General features: G+C 41.3%; 1 protein-coding gene across 1 annotated transcript; it reads left to right on the top strand.

Moving 5' to 3' along the window:
• The first annotated feature begins 353 nt into the window (after nucleotides 1–353).
• gpr37b (G protein-coupled receptor 37b) lies at nucleotides 354–22,571 on the top strand. The gene is made up of 2 exons (XM_085386984.1): nucleotides 354–2,074; nucleotides 15,506–22,571. The coding sequence occupies exons 1-2, from the start codon at nucleotides 1,013–1,015 to the stop codon at nucleotides 16,322–16,324; spliced, it is 1,881 nt and encodes a 626-aa protein (XP_085243110.1). The 5' UTR covers nucleotides 354–1,012; the 3' UTR covers nucleotides 16,325–22,571.
• The last annotated feature ends 1,140 nt before the right edge of the window (nucleotides 22,572–23,711 follow it).

Below are 23,711 nucleotides of genomic sequence, written 5' to 3'. Positions count from 1 at the left end.
TAGTCTGAAAGTGTTTCTTTTTTAACATAACTAAAAAATGCCTCGGGGAGGCGCTTCAGATAAATTGAGCTGGGCGGATCAAATCAAGATATCTTAGATGAAAGGGATTTTTCTCTAAAAGTTGCTTTTCTTCTTGAAATAAGTATAGATATTTTACCCAGCGGCAATTTGCTTCCTATTTGAGTCTAAACAAATTAGACTGGAAGGCATCTACTTAAATGTGCGTTGATATCACAGCGCCGCCTATGCGTAAAAATTAAAAACTGGGAAATATATTTATTAGCACGTCTTGTCGGGCGTGGCAGGCTTCTCTGCCGGGGGGTTGCTGTAACCGTAGCCTGCTCCGGGGCTGCTAGATGCTCTATGATGGATGGAGAGTGACAGATCGGGGTTAGCCGCCAGGGGAGTGCATTTTTCTTCCAGCGCACGGTCCTACCCAAGGAGAAAGCGAAGAAGGAAAGATACTGGACGCAAAGGAGGAAAGGAAGAGATACACAGAGAGAGAAGAGACCGATTTCTACCCCTCCTCTTTCCTTCTCTCTCTCTTCTCTACTCCCGTGCATCACAGCCTGGTGGGCTTTACCCGGACTGCACCGCATTGACGCTGCTGCTGCTGCCGACCCAACCCAATGAATTAACATCATTCACATACTCGCAGAGGATCTGGGTTTTCGCACAGCTAGAAACTGGATGCTGTGCTGATTTGTGCGTGCATATGCAACAATTCCCTCTCTCTGGATCCGGACACTGACTCGCTGTCCTGCTAATGCCAAGACTTTGAAAACGAGGAGGAGGGGGCGTTTTGGAGATTATTGCAGCTGCAGTGCAAATAGTGCAGAAGAAGACAGTGGGATACTTGCAAGTTTGCAGAGCGAATGTAACCCTGTGCTATTTATTGTACGGTTTCCAACATGGGTGTTGACTAAAAAGAAGATTATCCCCCGAGCTCCATAGAGGTGTGATGATCATGCACTCGTGAAGATTTAAACTGCGCTCAGTAATTTCCTGGATCATGCAGATTCTGCCGCCTAGGACGTTATTCGTGTTACTGGCCCATATACATGTATTGCTATCTTTGAGAAATAATGGAGGAGTTCGGATTAAAGATGAGAGCAACAGCAGCGCGTACTCTGGCAAGACTTTCCAGGGGTCTCTCCGGGAGAGTCATCAAAACAAAGCCCGGGACCGTGCGCTCTTGCCCGAGTACGCCACAGGTGCGTCTTCGGCAGAGCTGCAGGCACAGCGGGCAATTATCAGAGGGACCCTTAACTCCACTCACCCCTGGAAGAGGGTAATTGCAGAAGAAATTCGGCGAAATGGACACAGCAAACGCGACTACAATAGGACTCTGACACCCGTGGAGGATCCCAACGCCGTCTCACATTGGGACTCGACGCGCCACCATAATAGGAGGATAAAGTTGAATGGCGGGTTTAGTAGTACGGGGACGCCAGCAGGTGGACACTACAATGCGGCTAAGCCATCTTCAATGGGTTGGGGAGACGGAGGAGGGGGACCCGAGGAGGGCGAGAGGCACAAGAGAGGCACAAAAGATGAACAGAAGAAAGCGTGGAAGAGGGGGAGAAACCGGTTGAACAAAAGCTCTGTAGTTTTGGCTCAACCTCACGCGTCACCGTGGGAACCCATGCCCAAACCGGTGGCCCTCACCTCCACCGAACTGCCCTTTGACCTCTTCACCAGGAGGAGTGAGTTTTTCACTTTCCGAGAGGAGAACCCCTGGGACGCCACGCCGATCACCCCTCCCAGCTCGCAGGATTTCGAGAACGAGATCAAGAACCCCTTTTACCCAGTGACGAGTGAGACTTACGGCGCTTACGCGATCACGTGCGTCTCCGGGGTCATTTTCCTGGTGGGCATAGCAGGAAACATTGCCATCCTGTGCATCGTGTGCCAGAACTACTACATGAAGAGTATCTCCAACTCTCTGCTGGCAAATTTAGCTGTGTGGGATTTTGTGCTCATCTTCTTCTGCCTGCCCATGGTGGTGTTCCACGAACTGACGAAGTCATGGCTGCTGGGAGAATTTGCCTGCAAAGTGGTGCCCTATGTGGAGGTAATTCTGCCCAGCTTTCATTTGTGTCTTTTTTCTGCTTTAGATTTCTCACATGCGTAGGTGAAATGTTTTGAATTGATCACTTCAGTGATATCAGATGATGAAGGGGCTCAGTCAATGTCATTTAGGTGTCATGCTCTTCGTTGCCTGCCTATATAGAGATTTAATTTAAGAGTTTGGTTTCACTTTCAAAGCACTGACAGACCTGAAAGTACACACAGTCACAGGATGACACCTCACCCAATAACAAGGCAATCTGTTTGGCACTTGTGCACCTGCTGCAACTGGACAGGAATCTCACTTAGCCCTGGAGGCATCAAACACACAAACAAGCACAGATACGCACCAGCATGTTTGACAGCCACTCGCTATCTGCCATTTACTTTGGCTCATAAACCGCTGCTTTCATCATACATACACCTGAGGAAGGCATTGCACACGCACATATACTCAGTCAGCCTCTTTCCTTGCCTTTTTTGTACCCTCCCCTTCCCACGCACCAGCATTCATAAGCAGTAGTAGTATGCTGATACCTTTCCTTTGTGTTTTTACTGCAATTACACCAGTGTCAGATTCACCCACAAGCGCAATGTCTTTTGTGTAAAACAGGGGATTCCAGCTCAGGCACAGCTTAAGCTTGCTTTGAATGGCTGTTGGCATGACCCGCCTCAAGTGAACATGAAGGGGGGAGGTTACATATGTGTTTAAAGATGCTTGATTTGAAGACGGAGAAATTGTGGGCAACCCGTCTGAGTCATGACTATGTAAGAATTATTTTGTTTGCAGCCAAAGGTGGAAAGAAAGATAAGAGTAAATGTCAGATTGTGTAACCGGGCAAGAAGCCAGAGTCAGTGATCAGAATTTAACTTCAACTCCTCCCTCCAGATGCTACAGAGCCTGCAAACAGGAAGAGCTGTTATCTAATAATATCTTACCAGCCATACAGCAAAAACCTGTTGAGATGTTAAAGATACCTATGCCTGATGTATAATCTACACTAAGGTTTGGTTGAAAGGCCATCTGTTCAGGCCATTGAAACGGTGTCCCTTTATGTCTAAATTTGGTTTAAAAGTGAAGGTCACTCTTTTTCAACAACTCTACAAACTCCTCACATAATTGGCAGATTTAAACCTAGACCTAGTCCCCTTTGCTTCCTAAACTTTCACTTTTAAACAAAAAATAAGCCCTAAGAAGATAAATTTTCACCTTTTACATTTAAACCAAATGTATAGATAGAGGGGTCGCCTTTTTAAAGTGGTCAGATTTAGCCCAGGAAGATATGTTCATGGGCTTGTGGTGCATGTCGGGTATTGGTATTGGTGAATCTTATATTAGCTTTCTGAAGAGTTTCCGTTGCTTTCATGAAGTTTCCATGCAACTGTAATTAAGGGTGTTGAGACAGAGCTGAAGGCCAATTTCTAGGGCAATGCTCGAGTGTACAATGGGCTTCTAAATCAAAGACCAGTCGGTGCTTTTTCTTCATTTTAGCTCAATTGTCAGCTTATGGTCACATATGCTCACTGGCTATTATTTGTTCAGTGAAGTTATAAAGGTAAAGGTCCACTCACACTTTCCTAGAGTCTGACTGATGGAATTTTTAAAGCTGATACCGATATTTGGTGATTTAAAAAATCCGATATTTTGATATATCAGCTGGTATTTTGTTTTTTTATATTCAGACACACAAACATAAGCAGATTTTTTAAAGTCCTTTATAAGATAATATGATAATGGAGTTTAAAAAAACCTGTGAGTCTGCAGAGTGCTCCTTGGTGGAAAAATTTGTAATTTCAACACTCAAAACATAATACCATATTGTAAATACTATTATATATTTTTTTTATTTACTGTGCTAAGTGCCTTCTTTTTACTTTATATTTTATACTTTTACTACGTTTACTATGGTTATTATGTTACTGTGCTGCTTCTTGTTTTATTGCTGCTGGCCTCTGTGAACTACCAAACAAATTTCGTTGTATAACTACAATGACAATAAAGTTCTTTATCTTTATCTTATCTCATCTATAATAATAAATGCCAATACCAGTATATATCAGCAAAAGGCTAATATAGGCTGATGTATCGGTCAGGCTCTGCACTTTACTAGGCCTACATTTTTTGCAGAAGCTGCAAAAAAATGATCAATAATAAGTAGAGATTATATTTAGCATTGCATACTTACTCTTTAGTGTATAATAACATCCTCATATTTAATATCAGTCCACTGTGCACCGTGTTGCAAACACCTTGTGACTGCATATGTTTTAATTATTGGGGGATCAAAGAGAAACAGGCCCCCTACCTGTGTTATTGCATATGAGCTTCCCAGGGACCACGGGATAATATTTAATAACCTGACTAACACATATCCACCGCACAGACCAAATGGTTATTTTTAATACAGAATATGTTGTTGTGAAGTAGCTGTACACACCTGTCTCCATGTCTTAATTGCTTCATTTCAAGATGTGTTTTAATATACATATGTATCAGGACATGTGCACAGGGCGCTGTCTGTGTTCCGTGTGTGTATTTGTGCATGCATGTATCAAACAGGCTGTGAGTAATGCAGCCCAGGGCTCAATCTTTCCCTGTGGAACATTCAGCGAAACACACACACTCACCCTATGGAGTGACTTCTTTCTTCACTTAACCCAAATTGAGTCACAGGGGATATTATCATTTGAAATAAGGACACAGTCTCAGTCACACTTAGCCTGCATAAATACACAACACAGACAGACACAGAACCCCATTCAGGTATGTATTCAAATCAGGAGATTCTATAGATAATGCATGAGTGTCTGTGCAAAGAGAGGAGCCTCCCGTGGAGCTGCTTTAAGTAAATCTTGTTTTATTCAGTGCTTAGTCGAGTGTGGAATTTCTAAACCTCAAAGAGAAAGCAATTTTGGTGTGAGATGTGAGCAAACACGGAGGGAAATACTGCACAAAATAAAAATGTGAGCCAGTCTGCCAGCCCACATCATTTCAGATACAGTGCCTGTTCACACCGCACACTGCCCCTCTTGGCAGTAAGGGGACAGAGCCCCAAAAAAAGGCAAAACTAATGGACAATAATTGGGTCTTTGCACCTGGCAGTTTATTAGAATAAGACCTGAAACTAGAGTAAAATAACAAATAAATGGAGCAGTAAGCATTGTATAAGCCAGAAGGAAAAAGAAGTCATTTGTCAAGGTTGATTTAAAGCTATGCTTTTGTAAAAGAGTGATTTATATACATCTTATTAACCCCAATTAAAGAAATGCTTGTAAATCATTACAGAAAAAGGCATCTGAGATATTACAATGTCACAGAAACATTGATTGAATGTCCATCTTTTTCTGATAATATTGTGTTACTTTTTAGCATTAGGCACATGGTTTGATGGACAAAATTCAACCAAAATGCAAAATCCTACTAACTGGATCTCACACAAAATTTGTACACTTATATTTAAGCAGTCATGCAAGTATTGTACAACTGAACCCATATGCAACAGCCTAATGACTTCTCCCATTAGTAGACAGATAGATGATTGGTAATCATCATCATGGGATATACATCTCCCTAAAGATGCATTGTAATTAGTGTGATACTGGCAATCTCAATACTAGTGTAGCCATATAGCATCTGCTTAGAGCCATTAGAACCTGAACTGATTATATTTGCTATGTACAACTTGTGCTTTTATTTACTATATACATTTCTAAGTGTTTTTATGTGAGAACTTTGAGTGTGACAACAGTAACAGGACTTTAGCTCATAAAAAAAAGAATCCTTTATGATCCGTCTGTTTATTGCCTGTCTCTACTGCCGTTCATCCAACCTGTTTTCAGTCTTTCATATTTTGACCAAAACTGATTCTCTGACTATCATGAATTTCCTAACTTTTGGGATACATTAAGTATGTTCTAGCTTATCTAATTCATTGAAAGTTCCTTCTTTCTAACTCTAAGCAGAGTATATAAAAATCTATAAGGCCAATATCATCCTTCAGTTTAGGCTTAGTTTAGTTTGTGCCTTGTGTATTTGGCCTTGTTGGTATTTTCTGTAGTCGGGGCTTCAACAGGCAGACATAGACCGTTGAAGAGGCTGGAGGAAAAGAGAGTGCAAGAGAAAGCTTGAGTATGAGGAGAGAGTGAACAGGGCTGCACGGACCCACCGAGGGCCACAATGCACAGTGTCGAAATTGGCGATAATGGCAGGACATACATCAGCTTGACATATACGCACTCACCGTGCACAGACTGAGCCGCAGACCCTCAGGAAACTGAATTAGAATTTGGTCTGCTCTTTATGTCTGCTGTATGAAGTACAGTAGTGGAATATAGGAAGGAATATAATGTCAGTTGCAATTATGATTTTCTTTCTAAAGAAAGAATCCAAAATGATAGCCTTGCTAATGAAATCAAAAATATTTATCTTCATTTACCATACCGTTATGTTTAGATCTTTAGAGGTCTACCAGAGGTCATGAAATAGGAATGTCTTACTATTTACAGTTATATGTGTCCAAGCCTATGTCGGTTTAAAATCTAGGTAACCATCTAGCCTGTAGACACACACACACACACACATTCACAAAGTCAGTAGGGTGTGGTGTTTCGCCATATGGGTGGAATGGCCTTCTCCCTACTGATCACTGCCTGCGGCTGTTCTCCCCCCTCTCCTCTTCGCATCAGCTATCTGTGATTAGAAACAAGCCTTGGGACATGCACACTCACATACACTTAGAGACAGAATGAATATTACATTAATATAAACTGAAATGCAGATGTACACTTACAACGCGTAGACACTGACAAACACAAATTAAGTACACAAACACAAACTAGATCTCGCGCCCTTTGCATTCTCAGCCTGTCAGGCATGCGAGTAATTGTTAATTGGAGTATACGTATTTGAATTATTCAGAGTATGTGATTAGAAGCTCTTCATTATGCATAATGGTGAGTCCATTCAGCCAGCTCTTTGTCCATGGATGAGTAGATTTGGTGTTTTGTATGTTCAGACAAGTTCAAATAACAGCATGAAGCAAAGATCGGGGTTGCCGTTGGACGCAGTTGCCTAAATTGGTAATTACTCATGTAAATGAAATATTCATTGGGTGATTATCATTATGAATTATGTGGAGTGAAAACAAGCAGCATATCAGCTTTACATCAACATAGAATAGGTCAGCACAAAATCAGGCTTCATAGAAGAGAATAGAACATGAAAGCTGTTCTGTTTTGTATTGCTTTCAGTGTAACACTTCCAGGCAGGAATCAATGACCTGGAACAGGACTTTTCCAGTCGCCACTGTAGAATGAGAGCATTCTTTTTTTTCTTTTTTTTTTTTGCGTCCAGGGTAAATCTGCCACACGTCAGGATATAATTCAATGAAAGAGAAATTTATTGTCTGGAAGAAACAGACAGAAAAAAAAAAAGAAAGCAATGACATAGATCACTGTTGCTCTTAATGTAATTAAAAAAAATACAAAGCAGCCCATTAAGTACTCATTCCCGTTCTTTGTGCATGTGTAATGCACAATGTAGTGTATTGCACATACACACTTTTTATATATTTGTTTCCGAAGCTTTTGAACACGTGTTCTTTCATCACAAGAGCAAAATCGTGTAAGCCACAACTACTGAGCAACGTCATCCACAGACGACAGCTTTGGAAACATAAATGGACCACATGTTTTTTTGTTGTTGTTGTTTTAATAAACCATTGGAAGTATGTTTTTTTATTCTGTTTTTAAAGATTACTTTATTGAAACTGAGATTACCAGTACCAGTCATACAGTCTGTAGGAAATGGCAGTAGAGGGCATTGGAGGATGGGCTGCTGTCCTCCTTAATGCAGGGCCTTTTACATCAAATTAATGCCTTATTTTTCCACGCTAATGTGCTATTATTCAAAACATGTCTCTGCAACAACCTGAAATGCCATTGCAATATTCAGTGATAATTGGCAAAATGAACTGCTCCTTCTCCACCACTCTATTTTACATAAGAGTGAGATACACAGCATAGTGTATTGGAAAAAACATAACGTGCTAATTGCTCGCTACTTTTAAAAGGATGACTTAAACACAGTACGAAATAATTATCTTTGTTAATATTTCCTCTTTTTTTCTAAATGAAGAAGTGACTAGTTACTTGTCTTTTTCAGCACAGTTAGCTTGTTTTAACATCAACTCTATAGCAGAACACCACTGAGTAGCAGCTTGAGAGCTCCAGCAGAGCCTTACTGCCTCAGCTGACTACGGCAGCCTGCAGCACCCAATGTGCCGCTGAACTCCATTTACCCAAGATGGATTTCAACATGAATAGTGGACTCCTGCAGCATTCTCAGTGCTGAATATCATGGATGATGTTTGAATTTCTGTTGATATAACTTCTACCCTTAATAAAGAATAAGTAGACGTCCAGCCTTTAGTTGCACTATATGGACAGAAGTGCTGGAACATCTGCAAGTTAAATCTACAGTAGCTACTCTGTTGAAACCCATACCGTAAAGTTTTCAGTGCACACTTTTATCATTCTTGATGAATCCTGATGATTTATTGTCGTCACCCCACCGGGCAGCTGGGGAGTGGCGTGACAGCACGGCCACACTGGTCCTGACAGACTAGACAGTCATTAGAACAGCTTTGTAAATAATCTACTAATATGTAGTGTGTTGAATCCTATCAAAGACAAAAGAACTCATAAAACCAATATTTTGTTTTTGCTATTATATTTATTGCATTTCCTCCTCCAAACTGTGTTACCCCTTTGGTTTGAGAGGCTAGCAACACATTACCTGGTAACAGTAGCGTCACCGGCCTCTGCCTGTGTGTTTACAATGATTTTGTCAAGTTAGGGCTAGTTAGGTTTTTTCCTATAATTCAGTTCAGTTCAGTTTTATTTGTATATCGCCAGATCACAACAACAGTCAAGGCACTATAGTCCAAAGACGTGCATATTAGATGAAGTGATGATTCTACATTAGCATTACATTAGTGTGCCTGAATGATTGTCTGTCTCTTTTTATGTGCCCCGTGATAGGGTACACCCAACGCAAGTTACCAGTCTGTCTGCCAAAGTCAGCTGGGATAGCTTTCAGTCACCTATAACTTAAGAAAATGGATGGACTCACGGAAGATAACAGAAAACAAGCAATAGATATTTAACAGCAGAAGCTGTTTTTGTTTTGCTAGCATGAGCAGGTCCACAAGGTTGGATTTTGTCTGCTATTACCCTCCATATACATCAACCATATAGAAAGATAATTTCAAAAATTCAGCATAAACATGGGCATGAGCAGAGGACCTGCCTTCTAACCCTGATCTATCCACTGTCTCTGTTGCTCATGCAGCCCACCTGATGGATGGTTGCTGTCATTGGCAGGGTCTCTCTGGTTAGAGTTATGGTCTTCTGGAGCCTGCACTGGGTCACACACTCCTGTAAGAGAAAAGCAATGCAGGTGGAATAACCCTTTGGCTCATTACTACCAGACTGGTTGTCTATGTGTGTGGTTGTGTTTGCGCATTGTTGTGTTTCGACATTAGCCCATTCATCACTTGATAACACCCATTACCCTCTGACAGTGGCTGTAGTCACAGTATGGCCCCAAATGCTCCACCAGTCCTTGTTAAGAGCCAATTAATAACTTGAGCCTTTGTACCACCAGCTCACAAGACCTTTAATCAGCAACTTAATGGGCCGTTATTAAAAAACAGCACCAGGGGAAAATGTCTTTCTCACCTGCTGTGCAGATGGACTGCCAGAATTTTAAAAACACGTGTTGTAGATGAAAGGCCTTTTCATGGCTTTGTTTTTTTTTTTTCTGAGCTCTTGAAGTCCAAGGTTGAGAAGCAATTCATCATATAAAGTGGAAAAACTGCATTGACCTCTTTTGCAAATTGTCTAGATTAGATTAGATAGAACTTTATTAATCCCTCGGGTGGGTTCCTCTGGGAAATTCGATAAAATCAGGTCTATCATCAGGTGGTAACAGGTGGTTTTGATATTATTTGATATTTGGTATTATTTGGTAGTTAGGGGTTCCAATCACAGAACTAAAGGGAATCATAAAGTCAATTTTTGTTTCTATTATTAAATACAGTTGTGGTCAGAAGTCTACATACTCCCATCATGTGCATTAAAATGCTAATTTGGGGCTTTTAATAATTTCTTTGAACTGCTCTTTTCCAGGGTGAAGATGGTTCAGCATGCATCTTTAATGACTTACACAATAAGAACAGAATGTATAAGTTTGAATTTATTTTGGATTTTCTCTTGGATTTTTCTCTAATCCGCACAGGGCAAAAGTATACAGATGTGTGGTTCATTCTCATGGGAATACCCAACTCTGTGCAAGTTTTCTAGCTGATATGAACTTGAAGAATTTGGAAGTAGTCGTCCTTTATCATTCCATCCACTTTGTGCAATGTACCAGTACCACTGGCAGCAAAACAGCGCTACCACCACCGTGCTTAACAATTTGTACAGTGTTTTGAGGACTGAATGCCTCATCTTTACTCCTCCAAACAAACCTTTTCTCATTGTGACCAAACAGCTTGTTGTTCTCAATTGACTGTAAAGCTTTTCTCCAGACAGCATTTGGCTTGTTTGTTTGAGCAGCTGCAAATTTTTGTCGAGCTTGAAGGTGTCAGTTTTGGAGTAGGGGCTTCTTTCTTGCTTGGCACCCTCTTAGTCCATGACCATGTACAACTCACTTCACTATGGACAGTGACGCTGGTGTTCCAGCAGTTTCCAGGTTATGGTTCCTGGGTTGTTCCTGATTATCCTAAATTTTGTCTCATTTGAGGTCGACGGTTTGTGCAAAGTGGTTAAACATCTGTAACTTGTACTTGCTTACAATTGTTTGAACTATAATCTTGGAATCTCCAATTATTTATAAATGTATCTAAGAAACTTTTTCAACTTGTGATTTGTCCTTCTTAGATCTTTATTGAGTTCCTCTGCTTGACTGATACTCGGTATCGGAAAGAAAAGAAAAAAAATAACTATGATTCTAAAAATCTCAAGCTATTCCTTTAGAAAGAGACAGGAGGTATAAAATCAACAGGAGTGTACATATATTATTTATTTGGGGTTTTTTTTATTTCAGAGCATTACTGTTGCAGGATTTCTGTCCCTGAAGCTAACAGACCTGTTGTCTTGCCTGCAGGTAAACTGAACATGACAAGGTCAATGCTGCTGGTTGGGATAAATGCCACATTAACATTGTTAATCATTCTGAGGATGTCGTGGGTTATTTCTTTCTTTCTGTCACTCAGTGAGTTAGACTCACTGACGTGTTTCTCTGCTATTGTTCAGCTCTCATTCTCTCTCTTTCCCTTTCATTCTCTGACTCCCTCTTTACTTTCCATTCCTCTTCTGCCTCTGTTTCTCATTCTCTCATTTGCATTTCCCCCTTCCACAAACACACTGACAGCTTCACCCCCCTAAACCCTCCACCCCCACCCGCCCTGACTGTTGGACTCTCTCTCTCTCTCATCCGGTACAAAGCTATGCTTGTTCATCTTGCCCTTGCTCTCCGCCCTGACATGCTGATCAAAGCTTGGTTGCCTTTAAAACCAATTTCAGGCCTGTTGTTCTATTTATGAAATATTCAGCATTTGCAACTACCTGTTCTTGTGTACGCGATGGATATTTGTGTCTGTCAGAAGTGGGTCAGACACAGAGACTAATATGATGTTTCACAATAATAAAGGTAGAAAAAAATGGAGAAAAACACTGGTTTAAACAGCAGGTTGGTGGACTCAAAGCCAGAGGTGTGCGCCTGAGATGACCAATTAGGAATATACCATCTCACAGACTTCTGAAACTGAGCATTTAGATGAGTCTGAAGTCTGAACCTTTGGCCTCTGGCTATGTTTAATATGGGCATCCACCACTGTAACCAGTATATGACAGAAAGAAAAAAGAAAAATAATCTATACAACATATTCAAATGTTAAATAGTGGATTTAAATGCAATCAGCTATTATTTGAGTGCAAAAACACCTTTTTGTTCTACAGGGTGGGCCACTTATATTTGGATACACCGTAATAACATGGGAATGGTTGGTGATATCAAAGTCCTGTTTGTGGCACATTAGTATATGTGAGGGGGCAAATTCCTCAAGATGGGTGGTGACCATGGTGGCCATTTAGAAGTCGGCCATCTTGGAATACAACTTTTGTTTTTTCAATAGGAAGATGGCCATGTGACACTTCAAACTTATTGGTAATGTCACAAGAAAAACAATAGTGTGCTTGGTTTCAACGTAACTTTATTCTTTCATGGGTTATTTACAAGTTTCTATTGGTTCACAGCCATTGACATGTCAAAGTGGTTAACACGTGAGGAGCGAATCGAAATTGTGTTGATATCTGGTGAACGCAGTAACCGGGTAATTTTAGCAGATTTCAATGCAAGACGCCCTACGAGACCACCCATCTCCCATGCTACTGTTAGCAAACTGCTTGCTAAGTTTCGTGAAACTGGTTCAGTGTTGGATTTGCCAAAATGTGGATGCAAGAAAACTATCACTAATGAAGAAACTGTCCTAGCTTCATTCAGCAAGAGCCCACAGCGTAGCACTCGCCGCATGTCACTGGAGAGTGGCATTAGTTGAACATCCCTTCGGCGGATATTAGCTACTCACAAATGGCACCCTTACAAACTCCAGCTACTGCAGCATCTCAACGAGGATGACCCAGATCGGTGCACAGAATTTGCAGAATGGGCAAAACAAAAATTGGAACAGGACCCTCAGTTCACGCAGAAGATTTTGTTCAGAGATGAGGCAAACTTTTATGTGAATGGTGAAGTTAACAAACAAAACCACCGCTATTGGGCTGACACTAACCCACAATGGATGGATCCCTCCAAGACTGTTGGAACAACAAAAGTGATGGTTTGGTGTGGTATATGGGGTACAACGATAGTGGGTCCATTCTCCATCAATGGAAACCTCAAGGCCACTGGATATTTGAAATTGCTTCCTGATGATGTGTTTCCCTCTTTATGCACTGAAGCTGGTACGTTCCCTGAGTTTTTCCAGCAAGATGGTGCACCACCACATTATGGGTGCCAGGTCCGAGCATTCCTAGATGAACAGTTTCCTGGAAAGTGGATTGGTCGTCATGGGCCAGTTGAATGGCCCCCATGGTCTCCCGATCTGACCCCCTTAGACTTTTATCTTTGGGGTCATCTGAAGGCAATTGTCTATGGTGTGAAGAGGTGAGTTGTACAGCACCTGAAACTACAGATACTGGATGCCTATGCTGGCATTTCTCCTGCGGTGTTGCTATCAGTGTGTGAAGAGTGGGAGAAGAGGGTTGCATTGACAATCCAACACAATGGGCAGCACATTGAACACATGTTATAAGTGGTCAGAAACTTGTAAATAACCCATGAAAGAATAAAGTTACGTTGAAACCAAGCACACCATTGTTTTTCTTGTCACATTACCAATAAGTTTGAAGTGTCACATGGCCCTCTTCCTATTGAAAAAACAAAAGTTGTATCCAAGATGGCCAACTTCTAAATGGCCATCATGGTCACCACCCATCTTGAGGAGTTTGCCCCCTCACATATACTAATGTGCTACAAACAGGACTTTGATATCACCAACCATTCCCATTTTATTACGGTGTATCCATATAAATGGCCCACCCTGTACATCAAACATCGTGTTTTATGCCTAACATGCATCCCTGCATAGTATGTACACTCAAGAGTGCAGTAGGGCAATAGCAGAATGCAATTTCAGTAAGTGGCATCCACAGTGACGCATGAGTCAAACGAGCAGAGTCGCTCTGTGCCTGTACTGCAGCAACATTTGAAGGGTGTGCTTTTTTTTTTTTTTTTGCATTTTGTTCATGCTGTAGATGAACAGCATGGGGCTGTCAAATCCTGCTTAAATTTCACTGCTATAACAGCTCCAGACTGACGCTCATCTCTATTACAAGAAGCAGACAGTTGTGCTGTATAAAAACTTGCAGGACTAAGTGTAAGATGACATCTGCCAAGTGTGCTCAAAATTTGACAAACCAAACCAACTAATGGATTAATCGGTTCAGAGTTTGACAAGAAATCATACACAAGATGCTCTAAAAGGAACACGTCTTTCACTACATCCTAAATACACTCAGAAACAAACCAGTGGCAGTTGCAATATTTTGGCACAACAAGTAATAAAACCCCCAGCTCCCAAATGCAGTCACATTCATCACAGCTACTGTTCAGAAAGCATACACCTCCCTCATGGTTATGACCCTTTATGAGCCTGCTTAGACCTCCATGTGTATCAGGGTCAGCGTGTGTGCGTGTTCCTGTTTGAACATCTATATCTATCCAGGAAATATGTGTTTAGAACATTAAAGTCAGCTCAAAGGGGCCATCTGGGAAGCTGGCTGTTATAATTAAATTGGATATGAAGGGGCAGGAGTGGAAGCAGTGTTGTATGAGGAAGGACAGAGGGTCAGGGGATGTTAAGGCTGCACATGCTCCAGCTGCAGAGGACCATTTTGCAGGGTCCACACTGTGCCAAAACGATGGCTAATCCAACAGATGCTTTCAGGTGTTGGTGAAATTTGACAATTCTCATATCTAAAAGGCAGACGTAGTGCCAAATAATTAGCTGTTGTGTGCAGATTTTGAATGAGAAATGAACAGGAAAGCATAATATTTTTGGAAGTTTGCTAATTAGATTGTTATTAAACACTAGGTGTAAAGATTCTTTTGAACGAGTGACTCCAGCAACAACAGCTTTTTTCGAAATCCTCCCTTGATATGTAGGTGTGGTGTCTAACTGTCTGCTTTCAGTTCACACACACACACGCATCAAGGGATACTACAGTGTTAATCACAGCTTAGAGCCTTCCACTGTGCCTCTGCTGCCCCACTGCATGTAATTGTGCCACTGTCAGGTGTACCTAACAGCCGGTACCATTACACTTTGTCCTGCTGTCTTTCTATTGGTGGCGGCTGATTTTTCAGCTGGTGAAAGTTGATGTGTTTGTGTGCGATGCAGAGAAACACATTTGTTTACTCTACACGAAGCAGCCCTTCTTCAAGATTCTGAAATATAATTTCTCCATTTAAGATAATTTAGTATCTTTTCTTTGTTATGCTCGATAGCCTGGCAGCCGTGAGTATAACTTTGCAGAGTGTCACAGAGGAATCAGAATTGAAAACAGATAAGCCCATCCGCCTGTTGAAATGACTTTAGATAATCACTTGTGTAAGGCCAGTGTTAGCACAAGCTCTTTTATCCTAATTTCCCCCTCATGCATTCTGTGCTGATGCACAATTTCAAGATATGAGCAACGCTCTTGAGGCAATGCATTTTAGTCAGCTAAGGCCTCTGGATATACGCAGTGTTACGTGTCATGTTAATTTCTGAATAATGTTTAAAGGGCTTCTCTTTGTCTGTTTGCTCAGGTGGCCTCCCTGGGTGTGACCACCTTCACCCTGTGTGCTCTGTGCATCGACCGCTTCCGTGCAGCCACCAATGTCCAGATGTACTACGAGATGATAGAGAACTGCACATCTACTACTGCCAAGCTAGCCGTCATCTGGATCGGCGCCCTCCTCTTGGCACTCCCGGAACTCCTCATTCGACAGCTTGTGGCAGAGGACACGGGAATCCCAGATGAGCCCCCTGTGGAACGCTGCATTATCAGGATATCCACTTCACTGCCTGACATGCTCTATGTGCTGGGCCTGACGTACGAGGGTGCTCGGCTGTGGTGGTGCTTTGGCTGCTACTTTTGTCTCCCCACTCTCTTTACAATCGGGTGCTCATTAGTGACGGCGCGCAAGATTCGGCATGCAGAACAGGCCAGCGTGCGCAGCAACAAGAAGCAGATCCGGTTAGAGAGCCAGATGAACTGCACAGTCGTCGCGTTGGCGATCGTCTACGGCGCGTGCGTGGTGCCTGAGAACATCTGCAACATAGTTTCTGCCTACATGGCGGCCGGAGTTCCTGAGCATACCATGTCCGTGCTCCATCTCCTCTCCCAGCTGCTGCTCTTTTGTCGGGCCGCCGTGACGCCGGCACTGCTGCTCCTCTTGTGTCGTCCGCTAGGCAGGGCATTCCTGGACTGCTGCTGTTGCTGCTGCTGCTGTAACCACGCCCCCTCCTCAGCCACAGCGAGTGACGACAATGAACACGAGTGCACTACTGAGCTGGAGCTGTCGCCGTTCAGCACCATCCGCAGGGAGCTGAGTAACTACACACCTGCTGGGTCCAACTGCTAGACTGACATTACCATCAGGGAAGGTGATGTCACTAGCCTGATATCTGCCTGTGGCTAGTATTTCTCAAGACTCGGCTAGGAGAGATTTGCCTTACCTAGTCCACTTACATCTCTAAATGGGTGCATGAAGGAAGTTGGGTGCTCTAAATATGTTCATCCTGTTATTCAAGATCATCAACTTTACAATATTTGTATAACTGTTTTTCCAGGACATTTAAGAAAAGGCAAAGTTGTCTTTCCACTCTTGCCATGGGGTGCTTCTAAAACTTGGTCAGTACTTATTTTTAGCAGTCCTGCCTGAAACCTTTAAGACTTACTCACTTCCCTTTTGTAGGCCTTGTTTAGCTAAATGTTTTGGGACAGTTGTAATGACCTCCTAACCAGTTGAGGCCTGGTTCTTCACAAGTTAAAGAAATAATCTAATTTGGAGTATTTACACTGTAAATACGTCACAACAAGTAGGGTCTTTCAGTTGTTTGTGATAACAAATGTGGATTTGGCAACCACGAAACAAAAACACGTCCAAGAAAATAATCAATGCTAATCACCTCCCAAATATGTCATAAGATAAGATAAGATAAGATAACCTTTATTAGTCCCACACGTGGGAAATTTGTTTTGTCACAGCAGGAAGTGGACAGTGCAAAAGTTATGAGGCAAAAATTAGAATACAATAAGAATAAATACAGTACACAACTGTACAGTCATAGTTGAAATTATAGAGAATTAGCTAATTACTCATGAAGTGCACCTTGTATAGTAACTCAGACACAACATCTAAGCAGTATCACCTAAACATGTAGGCTCACACTGCCCATAAGAAGTACAGCTAAGTTTACAACCTACATCAGGTGTCAGTTTATGCTTCGTGTAATGGTGCACATATGGGAACAAGGCTTATGATAATTAAACTAGGAAAGGCCATCTCAGCAGTAATGGTAGTTTGCGAAAGGAAAACACAGGGAGGAGGTTTCACTGGAGAATCCAAATGTACACAGCCACACTTACATTGTATATTGAAAAATATCCGCTTGACTCGAGCGAAGCTGGGCTGGTCTCAGAGTACAACAAACACGGACGTGTGGGAGTGGACTAATTGAAATCAAATTAGCGTTGCATGAAGTGGAATGGGATTGAATGAAACAATGCAGACTGAATTGAATACGAATAGACCGGAAATTAATGGAACGTAACACCGTGAAATGTAACTGAAAGGGACGGACTCGGCACGAAGTGGACTGAGATAGAAGTATCTGCACTACACTGTTGTATGATGTTACGCCTTACACGTTGGGCTGTATATATACTGTACACTTTCTTTGGTGCTCTTATGATGAATGCGCTGTAAACAACAGATCCATAGGTTCGACTTAGAATCACAAGAAATTTAGCTGCATACTTTGTTTCAGGTCAAGAAGACGGATTACAGTTACCTGGGACTCTTGAATAATGTAAAAGATGAACAAAATCAACAAAGAGTATCACCGAGCTGCTACATTCAGTTACTACCTTTATTCAGAGTGACACAACTAAGAATATAGTGGCACTTTCTTTTACAGTGTAGCCCTTACTGGTGTTTACAGATGAATCAAAATATTAGTTACTTAACACTGTACAGTTCGGTAGATACAATAAATAACTAGTGCACACATTTTATCATTGTTGTTTTATAACACATAACTAATTATGTAAGATATTAAAAAAGGCAATAATTTTCTGTCAATAATTCAATACTTAAACCATATAACACCATATTATTTAAAAAAAAAATAAGTGAAACATTGTAAATACTAGGGAACTGTTGTTGAAGCAAGTATACATTTGCACCAACAACTACAAAGGTCATAGTAAATACAAAGCAGCTCTTATTTTTGTTATTTATCCATCCATCCATCTTCATCCGCTTTATCCAGGGCCGGGTCGCGGGGGCAGCAGCCTAAGCAGAGAAGCCCAGACCTCCCTCTCCCCAGCCATCTCCTCCAGCTTATCCGGGGGAACACCAAGGAGTTCCCAGGCCAGCCGAGAAATATAATCTCTCCAGCGTGTCCTGGGTCTGCCCCGGGGCCTTTTGTTATTTATTTACAGGTTATTTATTTACTATTTCTGAACTGTAAAACAAAGTGCTACTATTAACCCTATGGCAGGACCAGGACCACTGGCTAAACCCCCTACCCTGACTGGTAATTGTCCAGTCATACTTCTGCATCTGTAAATAGACACATTTTGAGCTTTGGCAACAGATAAAAGATGGGTGTAGCTACTGTAGTATCACCTGTTGGTTTCTGAATGTTTCTGCCATCGTTACCTTGGTTGCAAAAATCCAGATGTGACAAAGAGGGCAGAAGGCTCACTGGGCTAATTACTTGTGATTGGCAGCTCATTAGCTAATGGTTGTTCAGTTTCATACCACAGATAACCCCCCATTTTTAAACATAGTATGACCAAGATAAAGAAAAATATAGGGTTAATTTTTCACTCAGTATCACTCAGAATGAGTGACTGAGCCCATAAATTCAACAGGAAAGTGTTACAGAGGTCAAGGCACACAGCTCTTTTCCCCCACACTTTTGTAGGACTGTAAATTTGCTTTTTTGTTTTCACAGATTTATCCCTCTGATGGCCTTCAGACAGGGTTTCAGCCATTTACGTATTAGCTTAATTGTTCTGATATGAAAGCTACGTCCATGTTTTATACTATTTATAGTCATGCTCATTATTTAAATGCACTTAAGATAATAAAAAAAAGATTTATTTGCCTGCAGTGTGTGTTTTTGGGTTTAGTCTTTTAGCAAGAGCAAGATCAGCTAATAGTTAGGACAGCAGTTTTTCATTAAAATGATCAGGAAGGAAGCTGAAGACAGCATTTTCAACCAATTAGTGCTACTTACAATAACATCTTAGTTAAGCTAGCTGAGCTAGCTAGCTGCACCAGTTGTAATCTGCTAATTACAGTAGCAGTTGTAAATGGTGAGCCCTGTTACCGTTTCTAACTTGTGATCCATTTGGTGTGACATTTTGTCACACTGGCTACCGTTTAGCAGTAGTATACAACGAAAGATTGTAAAGAGACATATTTGAACCCAAACCATGAAATTTTCCTGAATTAGGGATGTTTGTGGCTAATTGACAGGTTGCTAAAACATATTATTAATATCTTTTTAGTGAACAACAACAATTATATTAATAAAATGATGCACTTTGAGTGGAAGCTGTAAAGGAGGAAAGGGGAAAGTAAATAAATGACAGCCATGCTAACCTGCGCTGTCCTGCAACACTGCAAAAAGGTGCGGGGAGATAGTTGTATGTAAACCTTGTCAGAATAAACTGAAACTATAATCAAGCAACTGAAGCCAGATGTATCCATATGGAAGAAACCAAGTCTACTACTGCTAGCGCTGCTAAGGTTAGCCAAACTCAGCAAAGTAATCTGAGTGTGCATGCTGCACAGCTTAGGAACATTCAAAACATGATTTGATTAACTAGGAACGTCATTTTTATATATGATTTCTAAAACACACAAATTTTTTGTTTTTGGCTCACGTTCAACTTCATGTGCTCAGTTTAAATGTTTTTAAACATTAGTTGAATAGTCTAATAGGTAGCAAGTCAGTCACTAGAAATATCCCTATCCCAAACCTCCATCCATCCATCCATCTTCATCCGCTTTGTCCGGGGCCGGGTCGCGGGGGCAGCAGCCTAAGCAAAGAGGCCCAGACCTCCCTCTCCCCAGGCACCTCCTCCAGCTTGTCCGGGGGAATACCAAGGCGTTCCCAGGCCAGCCGAGAGATATAATCTCTCCAGCGTGTCCTGGGTCTGCCCCGGGGCCTCCTCCCGGTGGGACATGCCTGGAACACCTCACCCAGGAGGCGCCCGGGGGGCATCCTTGTCAGATGCCCGAACCACCTCAGCTGGCTCCTTTCGATGTGGAGCAGCAGCTGCTCTACTCTGAGCCCCTCCCGGATGGCCGAACTTCTCACCCTATCTCTAAGGGAGAGGCCAGCCACCCTTCGGAGGAAGCTCATTTCTGCCGCTTGTATCCGCGATCTCGTTCTTTCGGTCACTACCCACAGCTCGTGGCCATAGGTGAGGGTAGGGACGTAGATCGACCGGTAAATTGAGAGCTTCGCTTTTACACTCAGCTCCCTCTTCACCACGACGGACCGGTGCAGCGTCCGCATTACTGCAGCTGCAGCCCCAATCCGTCTGTCGATCTCCGGCTCCCTTCTCCCATCACTCGCGAACAAGACCCCGAGATACTTGATCTCCTCCACTTGGGGCAGGAACTCATCCCCGACCCGGAGTGGGCACTCCACCCTTTTCCGGCTGAGAACCATGGCCTCAGATTTGGAGGTGCTGATCCTCATTCCCGCTATCCCAAACCTAAACTAACATATATACAAGACACAAACCACAGTGTCCTGGATGGCTTGTAATGTGTTTTTATAGTTCAGACACACAGTGACATTTGCTCTCTGCCACTTTGTACAATCTCAGAGACGCCAGCAACTTTGACAAATAGTTAGTATTTATTGCCAGTAGAAGGTGAAAGCTTGGTAGCAGCTGGTTAAAGAAAATATGAGAAGCATGTTTATCTCTACCTCTGAAATCAAGAACTCAGTAAACATTTTGATGGTAAATGCCAGTATTGTTGCAAATGTAATGGGAACCACCAGTAACGTCACAACCGTAAGGAGGGCGGGGCCTAGCAACCAGTCAAATAAAGTGTCATGACCTCGAATACATTTTGCAGTTTCATTACTTGAGCTTTTAAGGAGAACCAATGAAATGTTTTTCACAGTGTGTAATTTCAAGTGTATTTTACTGTATATCCGTTTTCTTAATCCTACTAATCAGACCTGGGTCAAAACAAGGTTCGAACATCAATCTCATTTATTACTCCTGTCAAATTTATGAATGACTTAATACATAAAACCCTAAATATATCCTATATTATTGAAAGTGTATGCTTTAGAAGTTTAGAAATTGGAATGGCATCCAGAGGGTGGGAGATGACCAAATAATGTTTGTATCTGTAAAACATCAAAAGTTCCATTTATTTAAATACTGAAAACTAACATTAACCTATGTGACCTGTGTGATGACCCAGGTGTGATGGTCATTGGTATACTGTATATTGCGATGACTTTTTTGCATACGACTGCACTGCCAAACACCTTCTCTTTCTCTCTGTCTGTCTTTTGTGCTCTTGTGGTAGTAGCACTCTATCTCTGGATGTCTCTTTCAGCATGGGGGCCAGTTTACTTTAAGCGCCATCACTACAGGAAGATGAATATTACTAGAAAATTGAAATCAGTTCAGGCCCTTTGTCTGTAATGAACAGTTTATGAGTTCCTAGGGATGCTGCCTGCAAATCAACACCCTACAGCCTGTTTGAGAGTTTTTATTATTACATCACTATTATGTATTGTAGGTCAGTGTGTGACCCTTTTTTACAGCTTTCCACCACCCTTTCAAATCAATTTAAAAGCACGTTGGAGCATGGTTTGGTATCTCGTTTAATGACTGAAAGTTCCCATTTATCTCCTGCTATCTGATGGCACTTAGATTTAAACTGGCTCCTAAACCTGACTCTCTTTTTTCTGCATATTTCTGGAAGTATAGCTCATAAGTGGCTCAGTGTGTAGTGATGTGGTTGAAACTTGATGAAGTAAGTCTTGTAAATCAGTCAGTGAGACGTTTATTCCGAAGTTTGTGAGTATCCTCTTCACTCTGAGCAAAACGTGTCTGTATTTGATACCTGAAAATGTAAGCACACAACCACTTTTGTCTCAAAGTCTAGTCACTCGTTTCTAATAGCTTTTTATATAGCCAAAAAAAACCTGTCCCTTTGTTTATCAAAGAACTTTATCTTGAGAACTATATTAAATTGCTAAATGTACTATTACAGTGGTGTTGATGTATTTTGTTTGTTTTTACAATAGCTGTGAGTGCTGGGAGAGATGTGAAAGCTATAACAAAGCAACAAAGGCTGAAAGGTCCTGTCATTTAATGCGTATAAGATCAAAACACTGAATCCCCATAAAGCAACCTAATACATTCAGGATAAGTAGTATTATAAATTCCCCAGGGGCTTCAAGAGAGCCTTTTTTGACAGCTGAATTAACATTCTGTAATAATGCGTTCCCTTTAAAGTACATATTCTGACTCAGAGTATTAACCAGCCAAAAGAAAAGCTTTTGAGTAAAATAAACTTATTTGCTTCCCTCAAGTTGCTCAGAAAATATACATGCATGATATGAGTTTTCAAAAATAAAGCTCAAATAATAATTTGCTTTTGATTAATTTCTTGAATGTTTCAGTTCCAGTGTACAAAATTTTGTATGTGCAGTTTGACACTGGATGGATGTTTTCACATGCATTTTAAACTTCAGTTTATGCTGTGTACATTCAAGTGGCACACTTTTGTGGCGTTTAGCTTGGAACACATGGTCCAGTGCAGGACTGTCAAACATAAGGCCAGAGTTATCCCAGCAAGGACCACCAGAAGACGTTAGAAAATGTAAGGAGGACATAAATTCTGGTCTCTTAACTGTATTTTCATAAATTTTAGAGCTTGTTGTACTGAATAAGACCTCCCCCACACTCATTCATACTATACCAAAGTAATGAAGGATGAAGATAATTTAATGAAAGAAAATGGGGGGTGGGTCTAAAATAAATATAACATTCTGTTTTATCATTACAGGATAGTTTGGGGTTATGAGCTATGAGAAACTTTTCTTTAATTGTACCCAATAATTTCTTAAAATTTAAGCCCAAAGAGTTGTGTTGACAGATTTCTTTCATTAACTGTAGTAGCATTACTTTATTGTGTAGAGGAAACTGTGATGTACGCTCGAAACTTCACCTTATCTTCCTTATCTCCTAAGCCGTAAAATAACTGACACCCCGGTCTGGCATGCAACTTGCCCAGATGACATTATGAAAATCACGGAAGATCTCATGTCCAGCATTTAAGACTTTAAAAGTTCTTCATCGAGTTAGCAAGACCAAAAGTTATTTTTTTTATTATGTTGTAATAAATAGCTGTTTGCAATGTTAAAACGACATTCTTTTTTAAAGGTATACAAAAGTTTGGTTGTTATATCACTGTTAATGACATGAAGAGAAAGAGCTGAATGTGTGCTTAAGCCTCAGAACTTCAAATTTACAAAAGCTTGAGTTGCTGGAGTTTTATACATTTAAAGTAGAAATAGTCTAAAGCTGTAATCATACACACTCATTGCAGTTGTTGCGATAGCTCCAGACACAAAAGATAAATAGTTATTCTATTTTAGCATCAAAAATTGGAAGTTACACATACATCTCTATAGAGCATTGCATTCACAGTCTGATAAAATTCACTTGGACTCACATAGTCATGCATG

This window comes from Rhamphochromis longiceps, linkage group LG17 (assembly GCF_057381845.1).
Source record: "Rhamphochromis longiceps isolate RC_006_pf linkage group LG17, R_longiceps_female_GT1.1, whole genome shotgun sequence".
NCBI classification, from domain to species: domain Eukaryota; kingdom Metazoa; phylum Chordata; class Actinopteri; order Cichliformes; family Cichlidae; genus Rhamphochromis; species Rhamphochromis longiceps.
This window is presented reverse-complemented; position numbering and strand designations above follow the sequence as displayed.

Bases quoted from the DNA above. Each gene is read 5' to 3' on its own strand.
- gpr37b (XM_085386984.1), top strand. From the start codon at position 1,013: ATGCAGATTCTGCCGCCTAGGACGTTATTCGTGTTACTGGCCCATATA. The intron at 2,075-15,505 runs GTAATTCTGCCC...CTGTTTGCTCAG, and splicing joins AAGTGGTGCCCTATGTGGAG to GTGGCCTCCCTGGGTGTGAC.